The sequence below is a fragment of the Biomphalaria glabrata genome, chromosome 6, assembly GCF_947242115.1.
Source record: "Biomphalaria glabrata chromosome 6, xgBioGlab47.1, whole genome shotgun sequence".
Taxonomy (NCBI): domain Eukaryota; kingdom Metazoa; phylum Mollusca; class Gastropoda; family Planorbidae; genus Biomphalaria; species Biomphalaria glabrata.
This window is the reverse complement of record NC_074716.1, coordinates 1,135,152-1,150,747: the sequence shown is the minus strand read 5'-3', so window position 1 is coordinate 1,150,747 and position 15,596 is coordinate 1,135,152. Positions and strand designations below refer to the sequence as shown.

The 15,596-nt window shown below is 35.9% G+C and overlaps 1 protein-coding gene across 5 annotated transcripts in view; it reads left to right on the top strand.

Annotated features, from left to right (window-relative positions):
* Positions 1-15,596, top strand: part of LOC129926725 (coiled-coil domain-containing protein 150-like) — a 30,687-nt gene that overhangs the window by 3,632 nt on the left and 11,459 nt on the right. For all 5 annotated transcript variants that reach the window (XM_056032484.1, XM_056032485.1, XM_056032482.1 and 2 more), the window contains exons 2-4: positions 12,007-12,095; positions 13,859-13,984; positions 14,553-14,646. In XM_056032484.1, the coding sequence (XP_055888459.1) occupies positions 12,007-12,095; positions 13,859-13,984; positions 14,553-14,646 (309 nt within the window). The remainder of the gene's footprint in view (positions 1-12,006; positions 12,096-13,858; positions 13,985-14,552; positions 14,647-15,596) is intronic.

The window sequence follows — 15,596 nt, the reverse complement described above, 5'->3', positions numbered from 1 at the left end:
TTGTATAGATAAGTCTAATCAGAGGTAACACACTACTAAGGAAATAACACACAGGGTGTAAGGCCAGAAATATTAAGGACTGCATCTTAATTTCTAGGCACCTCTTCTCTTTGTCTTGTATAGATAAGTCTAATCAGAGGTAACACTCTACTAAGGAAATAACACAAGGGTGTAAGGCCAAAAATATTAAGGACTGCATCTTAATTTCTAGGCACCTCTTCTCTTTGTCTTGTATAGATAAGTCTAATCAGAGGTAAGACTCTACTAAGGAAATAACACACAGGGTGTAAGGCCAGAAATATTAAGGACTGCATCTTAATTTCTAGGCACCTCTTCTCTTTGTCTTGTATAGATAAGTCTAATCAGAGGTAAGACTCTACTAAGGAAATAACACACAGGGTGTAAGGCCAGAAATATAAAGGACTGCATCTTAATTTCTAGGCACCTCTTCTCTTTGTCTTGTATAGATAAGTCTAATCAGAGGTAACACACTACTAAGGAAATAACACACAGGGTGTAAGGCCAGAAATATTAAGGACTGCATCTTAATTTCTAGGCACCTCTTCTCTTTGTCTTGTATAGATAAGTCTAATCAGAGGTAACACTCTACTAAGGAAATAACACAAGGGTGTAAGGCCAAAAATATTAAGGACTGCATCTTAATTTCTAGGCACCTCTTCTCTTTGTCTTGTATAGATAAGTCTAATCAGAGGTAAGACTCTACTAAGGAAATAACACACAGGGTGTAAGGCCAGAAATATTAAGGACTGCATCTTAATTTCTAGGCACCTCTTCTCTTTGTCTTGTATAGATAAGTCTAATCAGAGGTAACACACTACTAAGGAAATAACACACAGGGTGTAAGGCCAGAAATATTAAGGACTGCATCTTAATTTCTAGGCACCTCTTCTCTTTGTCTTGTATAGATAAGTCTAATCAGAGGTAAGACTCTACTAAGGAAATAACACACAGGGTGTAAGGACAGAAATATTAAGGACTGCATCTTAATTTCTAGGCACCTCTTCTCTTTGTCTTGTATAGATAAGTCTACTCAGAGGTAACACTCTACTAAGGAAATAACACACAGGGTGTAAGGCCAGAAATATTAAGGACTGCATCTTAATTTCTAGGCACCTCTTCTCTTTGTCTTGTATAGATAAGTCTAATCAGAGGTAAGACTCTACTAAGGAAATAACACACAGGGTGTAAGGCCAGAAATATTAAGGACTGCATCTTAATTTCTAGGCACCTCTTCTCTTTGTCTTGTATAGATAAGTCTACTCAGAGGTAACACTCTACTAAGGAAATAACACACAGGGTGTAAGGCCAGAAATATTAAGGACTGCATCTTAATTTCTAGGCACCTCTTCTCTTTGTCTTGTATAGATAAGTCTAATCAGAGGTAACACTCTACTAAGGAAATAACACACAGGGTGTAAGGCCAAAAATATTAAGGACTGCATCTTAATTTCTAGGCACCTCTTCTCTTTGTCTTGTATAGATAAGTCTAATCAGAGGTAACACTCTACTAAGGAAATAACACACAGGGTGTAAGGCCAGAAATATTAAGGACTGCATCTTAATTTCTAGGCACCTCTTCTCTTTGTCTTGTATAGATAAGTCTAATCAGAGGTAAGACTCTACTAAGGAAATAACACACAGGGTGTAAGGCCAGAAATATTAAGGACTGCATCTTAATTTCTAGGCACCTCTTCTCTTTGTCTTGTATAGATAAGTCTAATCAGAGGTAACACACTACTAAGGAAATAACACACAGGGTGTATGGCCAGAAATATTAAGGACTGCATCTTAATTTCTAGGCACCTCTTCTCTTTGTCTTGTATAGATAAGTCTAATCAGAGGTAAGACTCTACTAAGGAAATAACACAAGGGTGTAAGGCCAAAAATATTAAGGACTGCATCTTAATTTCTAGGCACCTCTTCTCTTTGTCTTGTATAGATAAGTCTAATCAGAGGTAAGACTCTACTAAGGAAATAACACACAGGGTGTAAGGCCAGAAATATTAAGGACTGCATCTTAATTTCTAGGCACCTCTTCTCTTTGTCTTGTATAGATAAGTCTAATCAGAGGTAACACACTACTAAGGAAATAACACACAGGGTGTAAGGCCAGAAATATTAAGGACTGCATCTTAATTTCTAGGCACCTCTTCTCTTTGTCTTGTATAGATAAGTCTAATCAGAGGTAAGACTCTACTAAGGAAATAACACACAGGGTGTAAGGACAGAAATATTAAGGACTGCATCTTAATTTCTAGGCACCTCTTCTCTTTGTCTTGTATAGATAAGTCTACTCAGAGGTAACACTCTACTAAGGAAATAACACACAGGGTGTAAGGCCAGAAATATTAAGGACTGCATCTTAATTTCTAGGCACCTCTTCTCTTTGTCTTGTATAGATAAGTCTAATCAGAGGTAAGACTCTACTAAGGAAATAACACACAGGGTGTAAGGCCAGAAATATTAAGGACTGCATCTTAATTTCTAGGCACCTCTTCTCTTTGTCTTGTATAGATAAGTCTACTCAGAGGTAAGACTCTACTAAGGAAATAACACACAGGGTGTAAGGCCAGAAATATTAAGGACTGCATCTTAATTTCTAGGCACCTCTTCTCTTTGTCTTGTATAGATAAGTCTAATCAGAGGTAACACTCTACTAAGGAAATAACACACAGGGTGTAAGGCCAAAAATATTAAGGACTGCATCTTAATTTCTAGGCACCTCTTCTCTTTGTCTTGTATAGATAAGTCTAATCAAAGGTAACACTCTACTAAGGAAATAACACACAGGGTGTAAGGCCAAAAATATTAAGGACTGCATCTTAATTTCTAGGCACCTCTTCTCTTTGTCTTGTATAGATAAGTCTAATCAGAGGTAACACTCTACTAAGGAAATAACACACAGGGTGTAAGGCCAAAAATATTAAGGACTGCATCTTAATTTCTAGGCACCTCTTCTCTTTGTCTTGTATAGATAAGTCTACTCAGAGGTAACACTCTACTAAGGAAATAACACACAGGGTGTAAGGCCAGAAATATTAAGGACTGCATCTTAATTTCTAGGCACCTCTTCTCTTTGTCTTGTATAGATAAGTCTAATCAGAGGTAAGACTCTACTAAGGAAATAACACACAGGGTGTAAGGCCAGAAATATTAAGGACTGCATCTTAATTTCTAGGCACCTCTTCTCTTTGTCTTGTATAGATAAGTCTAATCAGAGGTAACACACTACTAAGGAAATAACACACAGGGTGTAAGGCCAGAAATATTAAGGACTGCATCTTAATTTCTAGGCACCTCTTCTCTTTGTCTTGTATAGATAAGTCTAATCAGAGGTAACACTCTACTAAGGAAATAACACAAGGGTGTAAGGCCAAAAATATTAAGGACTGCATCTTAATTTCTAGGCACCTCTTCTCTTTGTCTTGTATAGATAAGTCTAATCAGAGGTAAGACTCTACTAAGGAAATAACACACAGGGTGTAAGGCCAGAAATATTAAGGACTGCATCTTAATTTCTAGGCACCTCTTCTCTTTGTCTTGTATAGATAAGTCTAATCAGAGGTAACACACTACTAAGGAAATAACACACAGGGTGTAAGGCCAGAAATATTAAGGACTGCATCTTAATTTCTAGGCACCTCTTCTCTTTGTCTTGTATAGATAAGTCTAATCAGAGGTAAGACTCTACTAAGGAAATAACACACAGGGTGTAAGGACAGAAATATTAAGGACTGCATCTTAATTTCTAGGCACCTCTTCTCTTTGTCTTGTATAGATAAGTCTACTCAGAGGTAACACTCTACTAAGGAAATAACACACAGGGTGTAAGGCCAGAAATATTAAGGACTGCATCTTAATTTCTAGGCACCTCTTCTCTTTGTCTTGTATAGATAAGTCTAATCAGAGGTAAGACTCTACTAAGGAAATAACACACAGGGTGTAAGGCCAGAAATATTAAGGACTGCATCTTAATTTCTAGGCACCTCTTCTCTTTGTCTTGTATAGATAAGTCTACTCAGAGGTAAGACTCTACTAAGGAAATAACACACAGGGTGTAAGGCCAGAAATATTAAGGACTGCATCTTAATTTCTAGGCACCTCTTCTCTTTGTCTTGTATAGATAAGTCTAATCAGAGGTAACACTCTACTAAGGAAATAACACACAGGGTGTAAGGCCAAAAATATTAAGGACTGCATCTTAATTTCTAGGCACCTCTTCTCTTTGTCTTGTATAGATAAGTCTAATCAGAGGTAAGACTCTACTAAGGAAATAACACACAGGGTGTAAGGCCAGAAATATTAAGGACTGCATCTTAATTTCTAGGCACCTCTTCTCTTTGTCTTGTATAGATAAGTCTAATCAGAGGTAAGACTCTACTAAGGAAATAACACACAGGGTGTAAGGCCAGAAATATTAAGGACTGCATCTTAATTTCTAGGCACCTCTTCTCTTTGTCTTGTATAGATAAGTCTAATCAGAGGTAAGACTCTACTAAGGAAATAACACACAGGGTGTAAGGCCAGAAATATTAAGGACTGCATCTTAATTTCTAGGCACCTCTTCTCTTTGTCTTGTATAGATAAGTCTAATCAGAGGTAAGACTCTACTAAGGAAATAACACACAGGGTGTAAGGCCAGAAATATTAAGGACTGCATCTTAATTTCTAGGCACCTCTTCTCTTTGTCTTGTATAGATAAGTCTAATCAGAGGTAAGACTCTACTAAGGAAATAACACACAGGGTGTAAGGCCAAAAATATTAAGGACTGCATCTTAATTTCTAGGCACCTCTTCTCTTTGTCTTGTATAGATAAGTCTAATCAGAGGTAAGACTCTACTAAGGAAATAACACACAGGGTGTAAGGCCAAAAATATTAAGGACTGCATCTTAATTTCTAGGCACCTCTTCTCTTTGTCTTGTATAGATAAGTCTAATCAGAGGTAACACTCTACTAAAGAAATAACACACAGGGTGTAAGGCCAAAAATATTAAGGACTGCATCTTAATTTCTAGGCACCTCTTCTCTTTGTCTTGTATAGATAAGTCTAATCAGAGGTAACACTCTACTAAGGAAATAACACACAGGGTGTAAGGACAGAAATATGAAGGACTACATCTTAATTTCTAGGCACCTCTTCTCTTTGTCTTGTATAGATAAGTCTAATCAGAGGTAACACTCTACTAAGGAAATAACACACAGGGTGTAAGGCCAAAAATATTAAGGACTGCATCTTAATTTCTAGGCACCTCTTCTCTTTGTCTTGTATAGATAAGTCTACTCAGAGGTAACACTCTACTAAGGAAATAACACACAGGGTGTAAGGCCAGAAATATTAAGGACTGCATCTTAATTTCTAGGCACCTCTTCTCTTTGTCTTGTATAGATAAGTCTAATCAGAGGTAAGACTCTACTAAGGAAATAACACACAGGGTGTAAGGCCAGAAATATTAAGGACTGCATCTTAATTTCTAGGCACCTCTTCTCTTTGTCTTGTATAGATAAGTCTAATCAGAGGTAACACACTACTAAGGAAATAACACACAGGGTGTAAGGCCAGAAATATTAAGGACTGCATCTTAATTTCTAGGCACCTCTTCTCTTTGTCTTGTATAGATAAGTCTAATCAGAGGTAACACTCTACTAAGGAAATAACACAAGGGTGTAAGGCCAAAAATATTAAGGACTGCATCTTAATTTCTAGGCACCTCTTCTCTTTGTCTTGTATAGATAAGTCTAATCAGAGGTAAGACTCTACTAAGGAAATAACACACAGGGTGTAAGGCCAGAAATATTAAGGACTGCATCTTAATTTCTAGGCACCTCTTCTCTTTGTCTTGTATAGATAAGTCTAATCAGAGGTAACACACTACTAAGGAAATAACACACAGGGTGTAAGGCCAGAAATATTAAGGACTGCATCTTAATTTCTAGGCACCTCTTCTCTTTGTCTTGTATAGATAAGTCTAATCAGAGGTAAGACTCTACTAAGGAAATAACACACAGGGTGTAAGGACAGAAATATTAAGGACTGCATCTTAATTTCTAGGCACCTCTTCTCTTTGTCTTGTATAGATAAGTCTACTCAGAGGTAACACTCTACTAAGGAAATAACACACAGGGTGTAAGGCCAGAAATATTAAGGACTGCATCTTAATTTCTAGGCACCTCTTCTCTTTGTCTTGTATAGATAAGTCTAATCAGAGGTAAGACTCTACTAAGGAAATAACACACAGGGTGTAAGGCCAGAAATATTAAGGACTGCATCTTAATTTCTAGGCACCTCTTCTCTTTGTCTTGTATAGATAAGTCTACTCAGAGGTAAGACTCTACTAAGGAAATAACACACAGGGTGTAAGGCCAGAAATATTAAGGACTGCATCTTAATTTCTAGGCACCTCTTCTCTTTGTCTTGTATAGATAAGTCTAATCAGAGGTAACACTCTACTAAGGAAATAACACACAGGGTGTAAGGCCAAAAATATTAAGGACTGCATCTTAATTTCTAGGCACCTCTTCTCTTTGTCTTGTATAGATAAGTCTAATCAGAGGTAAGACTCTACTAAGGAAATAACACACAGGGTGTAAGGCCAGAAATATTAAGGACTGCATCTTAATTTCTAGGCACCTCTTCTCTTTGTCTTGTATAGATAAGTCTAATCAGAGGTAAGACTCTACTAAGGAAATAACACACAGGGTGTAAGGCCAGAAATATTAAGGACTGCATCTTAATTTCTAGGCACCTCTTCTCTTTGTCTTGTATAGATAAGTCTAATCAGAGGTAAGACTCTACTAAGGAAATAACACACAGGGTGTAAGGCCAGAAATATTAAGGACTGCATCTTAATTTCTAGGCACCTCTTCTCTTTGTCTTGTATAGATAAGTCTAATCAGAGGTAAGACTCTACTAAGGAAATAACACACAGGGTGTAAGGCCAGAAATATTAAGGACTGCATCTTAATTTCTAGGCACCTCTTCTCTTTGTCTTGTATAGATAAGTCTAATCAGAGGTAAGACTCTACTAAGGAAATAACACACAGGGTGTAAGGCCAAAAATATTAAGGACTGCATCTTAATTTCTAGGCACCTCTTCTCTTTGTCTTGTATAGATAAGTCTAATCAGAGGTAAGACTCTACTAAGGAAATAACACACAGGGTGTAAGGCCAAAAATATTAAGGACTGCATCTTAATTTCTAGGCACCTCTTCTCTTTGTCTTGTATAGATAAGTCTAATCAGAGGTAACACTCTACTAAAGAAATAACACACAGGGTGTAAGGCCAAAAATATTAAGGACTGCATCTTAATTTCTAGGCACCTCTTCTCTTTGTCTTGTATAGATAAGTCTAATCAGAGGTAACACTCTACTAAGGAAATAACACACAGGGTGTAAGGACAGAAATATGAAGGACTACATCTTAATTTCTAGGCACCTCTTCTCTTTGTCTTGTATAGATAAGTCTAATCAGAGGTAACACTCTACTAAGGAAATAACACACAGGGTGTAAGGCCAAAAATATTAAGGACTGCATCTTAATTTCTAGGCACCTCTTCTCTTTGTCTTGTATAGATAAGTCTAATCAGAGGTAAGACTCTACTAAGGAAATAACACACAGGGTGTAAGGACAGAAATATGAAGGCAGTTAACGCTGAGGAACAATGTCCAACAAGAAGTTTAATACGTAATGAAGGGAACTGTTGAATGTTGTATTATCTAAACATCTACTACTTCAGAAACTAGAGCCGACCTGACTCAAGAGCTGATGAACAATGTCCAACAAGAAGTTGAATACGTTATGAAGGGAACTGTTGAATGTTGTATTATCTAAACATCTACTACTTCAGAAACTAGAGCCGACCTGACTCAAGAGCTGATGAACAATGTCCAACAAGAAGTTGAATACGTAATGAAGGGAACTGTTGAATGTTGTATTATCTAAACATCTACTACTTCAGAAACTAGAGCCGACCTGACTCAAGAGCTGATGAACAATGTCCAACAAGAAGTTGAATACGTAATGAAGGGAACTGTTGAATGTTGTATTATCTAAACATCTACTACTTCAGAAACTAGAGCCGACCTGACTCAAGAGCTGATGAACAATGTCCAACAAGAAGTTGAATACGTAATGAAGGGAACTGTTGAATGTTGTATTATCTAAACATCTACTACTTCAGAAACTAGAGCCGACCTGACTCAAGAGCTGATGAACAATGTCCAACAAGAAGTTGAATACGTAATGAAGGGAACTGTTGAATGTTGTATTATCTAAACATCTACTACTTCAGAAACTAGAGCCGACCTGACTCAAGAGCTGATGAACAATGTCCAACAAGAAGTTTAATACGTAATGAAGGGAACTGTTGAATGTTGTATTATCTAAACATCTACTACTTCAGAAACTAGAGCCGACCTGACTCAAGAGCTGATGAACAATGTCCAACAAGAAGTTTAATACGTAATGAAGGGAACTGTTGAATGTTGTATTATCTAAACATCTACTACTTCAGAAACCAAAGCTGACCTGACTCAAGAACTGCAAAAAAAGTCTTCTATTAACCTTTTGCTCTATTTCCTAAATCTAGTCCTGGATAAAACACATATGAACTGTGTAAAAGTATATCTAGATTTATCCTTGACTATCAGATGTGTTATTTGTTTGCTAGACAACTCAACCCTATTATACACAAGGAAAAACACCTGGCAGTCTTTTCATCATTTAAAGCAAATAATCGACTAGACTAGAATCACTAGACCTATCTGACCAATAGACCAATACAACACACATTTATGGTCTACTGTCCAACATTTAGTGTTCTAGCCTGTTTATTTTAGGGCAGAGAGGGAGGGGTGTAGATGAAAGTGTTACTTTTTTTTTCTAGGGTTGATTACCCAGATGCTCTGAGCAGATAACTGTAAATGTGTAAGTCAAGAAATCTAGATCTCAGTACTGCAGACTATAGAACCATCTGTCAAATGTTTAACTGTCTGTTTTAAGTTGAAACTATAAAAAAGATAAACATCTAAGTTCTCCTATTATTAACAAATTATAGTTTGGCACTAATTAATTAATTAAAACCACCAATTATTGTTCTAAAACGCTTCAACTTCCCACTATAGATTAACAAAAGTAAGCAGAGCATGAGATGTAAACACAACCATGTGATGTAAACATAACCATGTGACTCAGAAGAAATTTGGAACAACCCCATTTGCCATCACTGTTCTAGATCAACAAATATTAGATTATAAATTAATCTAAATTTTATACTAATTACTAAATCTAGTAAATTTTAGGATCTAATCATTCTATCATTAATTTAGATCTAGTCATCTAGACTAGCGTCACGATTACGCTAGATGTCTAGATCTGGAAAATCTAGATTACTCTAGATTTAGACTTTACATTGTGACAGAGTAGATGATACTAAAAATTGATAAAGATTTTTAGAATCTAGGTAAGATCTAAAACTATAAGAAGATCCAATACTATAAGAACTACTCTGAATTTAGATCTTAACTTGGTCAGAGTCTCTATATTCTATCATGGAGACTATCTAATTTAGTCTAGTAGTAGTAATCTAGATTAGTTTCTAGCTGTATTCTGTGTTTAATATATACTTTATATACTTTTTTAGAATGGTAGAGATATTTAGTATATTATTATGGAATTTATACACACTTCTGGTTAGTGTGATTCCAGCCCCCACCTCATTGTGGTTGCCCTGGGGTGGTCAAGAAGAACTGTTTTTTTTTTTTTGGTTGTGGTTTCATGGCCACGCAGCTCTGTCCCAGCTTGTTGGAAATATGGCAAGCTTAGTAGCCACTGTACCTGACTCACCAGGTTCAGAATGATGGCAAAAAGCTGGAGGTCAATGTGCTAGCTGAAGAAGACTTGAACAAGTGAGCCCAGCCAATTTCAACATTATAATACCATTGCACTGAAAGACTGCACAAAACAGGAAGAGTTAAAGATCACCTTATCAAACAAGTTCCAGCTCCTAGAAGAGGAGACAGTAGAACAGACATGGCAGAAACTGAAAAAAAAACAGTAAATTTCACATGCCAAGAAGTACTGGGTCTCAAGTCATACACCCACAAGGAGTGGAGTTCAGCAGAAACTCTTCAAAAGATCAAGGAAAGAAGAGAGAAGAAAGCAGGCATGAACAACAGTAAAACAAGAGCAGCCAAAGGAAAAGCACAAAAAAGAATATGCTGAAATAGATAGGAGTATCAAGCATAGCATCAGAACAGACAGGCGAAACTACATTGAAGCACTAGCAAAAGAAGCAGCTCTTCAGAACAGTACCAAAGAACTGTAACCAGTCATCAAAAATATATCTGGAAAATTTGCCATGTCAGAGAGGCCAGTAAAGGACAAAAATGGTGACTTGACAACAGATGAAGAAGGACAAAAGAAGAGACTGGTCGATCATTTCCAAGAGCTTCTTTACAGACCTACTCCTGTCAACCCACCAAAGATACCGCCAGCTGTAAGAGACCTATCAAGTGCAGTGCACCCACTAAAGAAAAGTAAAGTAAAGTTCCCCTTTCAGACCTTGTGGTCTATAGGGCAGATGATGTAAATGTCATCTGTTTCTGTGGCCTACGGTTAACAAGGGTGTCATGTGTCCAGCACAACGACCAACCGCCTTTACATTTCCCTAACTAATGTCTGTCAGGTACCCATTAGAGCTGGGTGGACTCAGAGGCGCCCGAGGATCCCAAAATTAAAAATCCCAGTCTTCACCAGGATTCGAACCCCAGTCCCCGGTTCGGAAGCCAAGCACTTTACCGCTCAGCCACCGCGCCTCCACCCACTAAAGAGCTGACTATTTATTTGAAGAAGTAGTTGATAACAACACAAACCATATTCATCTATTGGAATCTGCAATAGAAAAATTTTATGTAAGATTCAAGCATATATTGTATTTGTCCTCACTGTCATGAGCTCTTTTGCAGAGTAGTATTGTCTCTGTTCAATCACACTGAAGAAATCTAATTAGAATATATCTTTCTCGAGTTTAATTTCTTCAAACTTGATTCAATCAAATAAGCTATCCAACAATACAAAAATTAACATGACTCACTTTTATGAAATAGCTGGCTATCTTACAATATTGTCAAATAACCAAGTACAAACTAGTCGAATAATGACCACTGAACAATGACTCATCTAGGAAGCTTCGTGTTGCCTGGCCTTTCTTGCTACATAATTCTTAGTCTTCTACCTAGTCCTGACTACTCATGCATGTTTACCTAAACATCTCTTCAAGGTCATCTAAAAGAATGACCTATTTACCTAGTTGTTCACTCACACACTCCACTTTTAGCCCACTGGACTAGTTAACTTATTCTTGGAATTAAGGCACTTAACATTATTTCCTGTACCATGACAAAAATTGTTTTCTTCCTACTTGAGCTATGATTGTACAGAATGTTACTGGTCTCTGCCCAGATTTTCAACTATTCATTGTATTCACAAAACTTTTTGTTTTCTAAAAGGCTTCCATTCTGTATTCTGTTTGTTCATTTGGCTTCAAACAAGCTACAAAATGAATGTGTATCTTGTGTTACTTTCATCTCTAATAAGTTCACAATCTCCATCAAATATTTCGCTTACACCACTCTTGACGACGTCTTGAATCGTTTCTGTGTTCTCCTCATCATCTTCTGTACTCTCTTCCTCACCCAGGCTCGCTTTATTAAGTCTGTTTAGTGCCACTCTGACAAATACACCGCCATGTCTCACAAAAAAACTTTTCCATCTTGAAAGACCAGGTCCCGACCATCTTTCTTTGCCTTCACACTTGTAAAAAAACTTTGTCATCATTTTCTGATGCTTGAACTTTAGAATGCAGGGCTCATTGTATTCTTTCACTTCAATCAACTATGTTATTCTTAATTAGGAGAGAAAGTCTAAATTACACTTTTTTTTTCTTAAGTTCATTGGAGAGTAGTAGTTGCTGTTTGTTTGGACAGGTTGAACTAGAGGAGCAAAAAATAACTAAAGAAAACCTTAGGAAGAGAATGTGTGAAGTAAAGGAACTGGATATAACAGCTGACAATCTGTGAGTCTTGAAAAATATATTTATTTACTTATTTTTTTTACCAAGTTTTTATTAAATATATGAATATGTTTTTTTCTTACTTAAAATGTGAGACAAATAAAACAGGGTTCTCAATTCTATATGAATAGAACAATATCTTAATTAAAGAGCCTTTTTATTACCCTCTTTTTGTTCTGTGCATGGTCTACTTTAAGATTTAAAATTACATTGCCCCAGCTAATGTGCATTTTGGACATAAATTATAATAGGATGTCTAAATAAGTTGCAATTTCCTACTAATACCAATGGATGACACTGTTAGACATTGTTATGTACAAAATAATATCCTAGAATTAGCAAAAAACAAGAACAAAGCTTTTTAAACATTTACTCTCATTCTGAAACAGTAAAAGGAAAAAAAAACAACAATTAACTTAGTGAATGTATTATGAAAACAATGTAATGAACATCATAATATATAAAGCAAAACATTTTGGCAAGTATTTTTTTAATGGTAAAGTCAGTGTATATCCTCTTAGCACACTCATCAAAAAAATGTAGGCTTTCATTTATTGACTTATTCAGACAGACTTAGCTTGAAATACATAAAAAGTGAAATTAAAATAATTTTTTTTTTAAAAAAGCTTATCAGATGATCCAATTATTGTCATCTTTAGTAGAAAAGGTTGAAGATACTAGAAAAAGATTAGCTTTAGCCTACTATAAACATATACACCTTAGTCAAGAGTAAGACCAACTCATGATCTTTTTAAAGCCTATGAAAATGTCTTAGAAGAAACTGCAACAATAGAAAAATGAGATTTCTTCTTCTTATATAATACAGACGTTACTTCAAAAAATAAGATGATTACATACTACGCGTCATGCATTTAGTCGTGCATATTAACCAATGACTTAAATTCTGCCAAGTCACTGGTTTTCCTGGCTAGCTCAGGCAACCCATTCCATGCTCTAATAGCACTAGGGAAGAAGGAGCATTTGTTAAATATTTTGACAAGATATGGACAATCAGTAGAGAGAGTTTTGTAGGTGAAGGAGAGCTGAGAAAAGTACAACCACCACATTTCTGTATTTAAATTCCAGTGTTTCTCATACTGGGGAAAGGGAGAGGGGCTTAAAGGTCCTGACAAAGGGGGATGGGGGCAGTCAATAAAATTTTAGAAGCAAAATAAAAGTTTGAATGTCATTAAAGTTATCACTCCATGTTCGAATATTAACACACACACACACAAAATGTCATTTCTTACCATTGCTTCAATAAATTAAAATATTTTAAATAAAAGGCATCCTTCATCTTTTTAGAAGGACCTTTTCAAAATGTATACTGTTTCGTGAGATGTGACCGCATGAAGACATTTCAAAGTAACTCCGCAAATGTGACTTTAAGTCTGAGTGGTTGAAATTCTCTTGACTTCTTGCGATCATGCCTTAACATTAATAGTCTTTTTTATGCTTGAGGACATTTGTCTTATTTGTGTATCTGTGTTGATCTCAGAAGCTGTTTTTTTTTTAACTTTAAAAAAAAAGAAAAAAAATTTTAGTCAACATTCACTTTTGGATAGTTTCATTTCAGTTTTCTAAATGATTCAACTAAACACTTTATTTCTAATTCATTTTTTTGATTGACGATGTTTAAAATGAAACCAGTACGTCCCAACCCTATATTTCAACTGTAATAGGCTTTGCCAGAAATGTCAACTAAAAGTTTATTGCGTAGGCATCAGAAGTTTCTATTTAGTTTCAATTTTTTTTCTTGATCTCAGGGTCAAGTCTCTAGAAAGTTCATTGAAAGAAAAAGAGCATGAGGTGAAACAGGAGCAGCAGAGAAACAGAGAGCTGGATGCCAAATTTAAGATTCTACTCCAGGAGAAAGAAAGTATTGAAGCTCAGTGAGTGTTCTCATTACTTTTTGATGAACTTAAGTTGAAACAAATTCACTTTGAAGAGGACTGATTCTAGATTGGTCTTGAGGGATTGTCAGCTGTAGATGGAAATGTTTTCATTGTAGCTGAACTCTGCAGTAACTTATATAACCTATATATAAGAACATTAGTTACATGCTAGGAAAATATTTTAACTTTCTGCAACATCGTATTTTAAGTCGCTGCTACATGCCAGTTTACAAAAAGGGGGGGGGGATTGGACCAAAATTTCCTAAAATTTTTGTTAAGTCTATTCCCATCCCTGTTATGTGTAACCACATATAAAACCACACTCCAACATAATCTTTCAGAGACAATACTATATTACTATATTGATTGTAAAGTATAACTTAACATTATGTAAAGGATCAATGAAAACAAGGCAGTTGAATCCTTGTTACATAATTCCCAAAATGTTTGCATGATAGAAGTGTGTTTATTATATAAAAGAGTGAAAAAAAAAAGGTTGATGATGGATCTAGATTTTTATAACTCTAGTGATTCACTAGGAATGTTAACCTTTCTTTACTTTCAGGCTTCAAAAAATACTTGATAATCATTACACAGAGAAGTCAGAGTTGAGTTCTAAGATTAAAAGTCTTCAAGAAGAGAAAAAAACCCTCAAAGATGTAAGAATTTAGTAAACTAGAAATAACATTTATTTCTTTGTCTTTGTCAAATCTATGACTGCTGACTGTATAGCTTATTGTTATAAAAAAAACAATATGTCAATTGTCATACAAGGCTCGATAAAACCTTGGACATGTGTTATAGCAACATAAAAATGGCCTACACATCTCGATAGTTATTTCTCGGAGGGTTGGACCACACAATGATCCATCTTACACCCAAGTACAAACCAGTTTTAAAAAACAACAAAACCCGTAGTACAGTCCATCCAGTCATGGGTCTGACGACGCTGTTTTACAGCTACAAAGTTGTCTGGAGCAAAAAGATTGGGACATGTTTGTAAACAACTGTTCTGACATAGATGAACTTACCACAACCGTTAATTCGTATATCCAGTTTTGTGAAAACAAGATTGTACCAAAGAAGAAAATTAAAACATTCAGTAATAATTGACCCTGGATGACCAAAGAAATAAAGGAAGCAATTCTATACAAAAAAAGAATGTTCAAGAGCAGTTCTTCTGAATTCATCTCAGCCAAAAGAGCCCTTAAAAAGAAATTATTTGAAGGAAAAGAGAGATTCAAGGAAAAAATTGAAAGCTCTTTCAAGAAAAATAACTCTAAAGCTTGTTGGAGTGGCTTGAAACAAATTACTGGCTACGTACCCAAGCGCAAACCAATGTGCGTCGCTGACAATAACAAATTTTTTCAATGAATTAAATGATTTCTACTGCCGATTTGACTGCTTGAGAAAGACCACCATGATTTATTGGCATGATTTGAAAACAGTAATAAAAAACCAGTCTCAAGAACTGTTCAATAAACAAGAAGTGACTAAAGATATTTAAACAAGTAAACACCGCCAAAGCCTCGGGACCCGACAAAGTAAGTGGCAAACTTGTAAAGCTATGTGCGGAATAACTGGCTTATATCTTTTGTGCTATATTCAA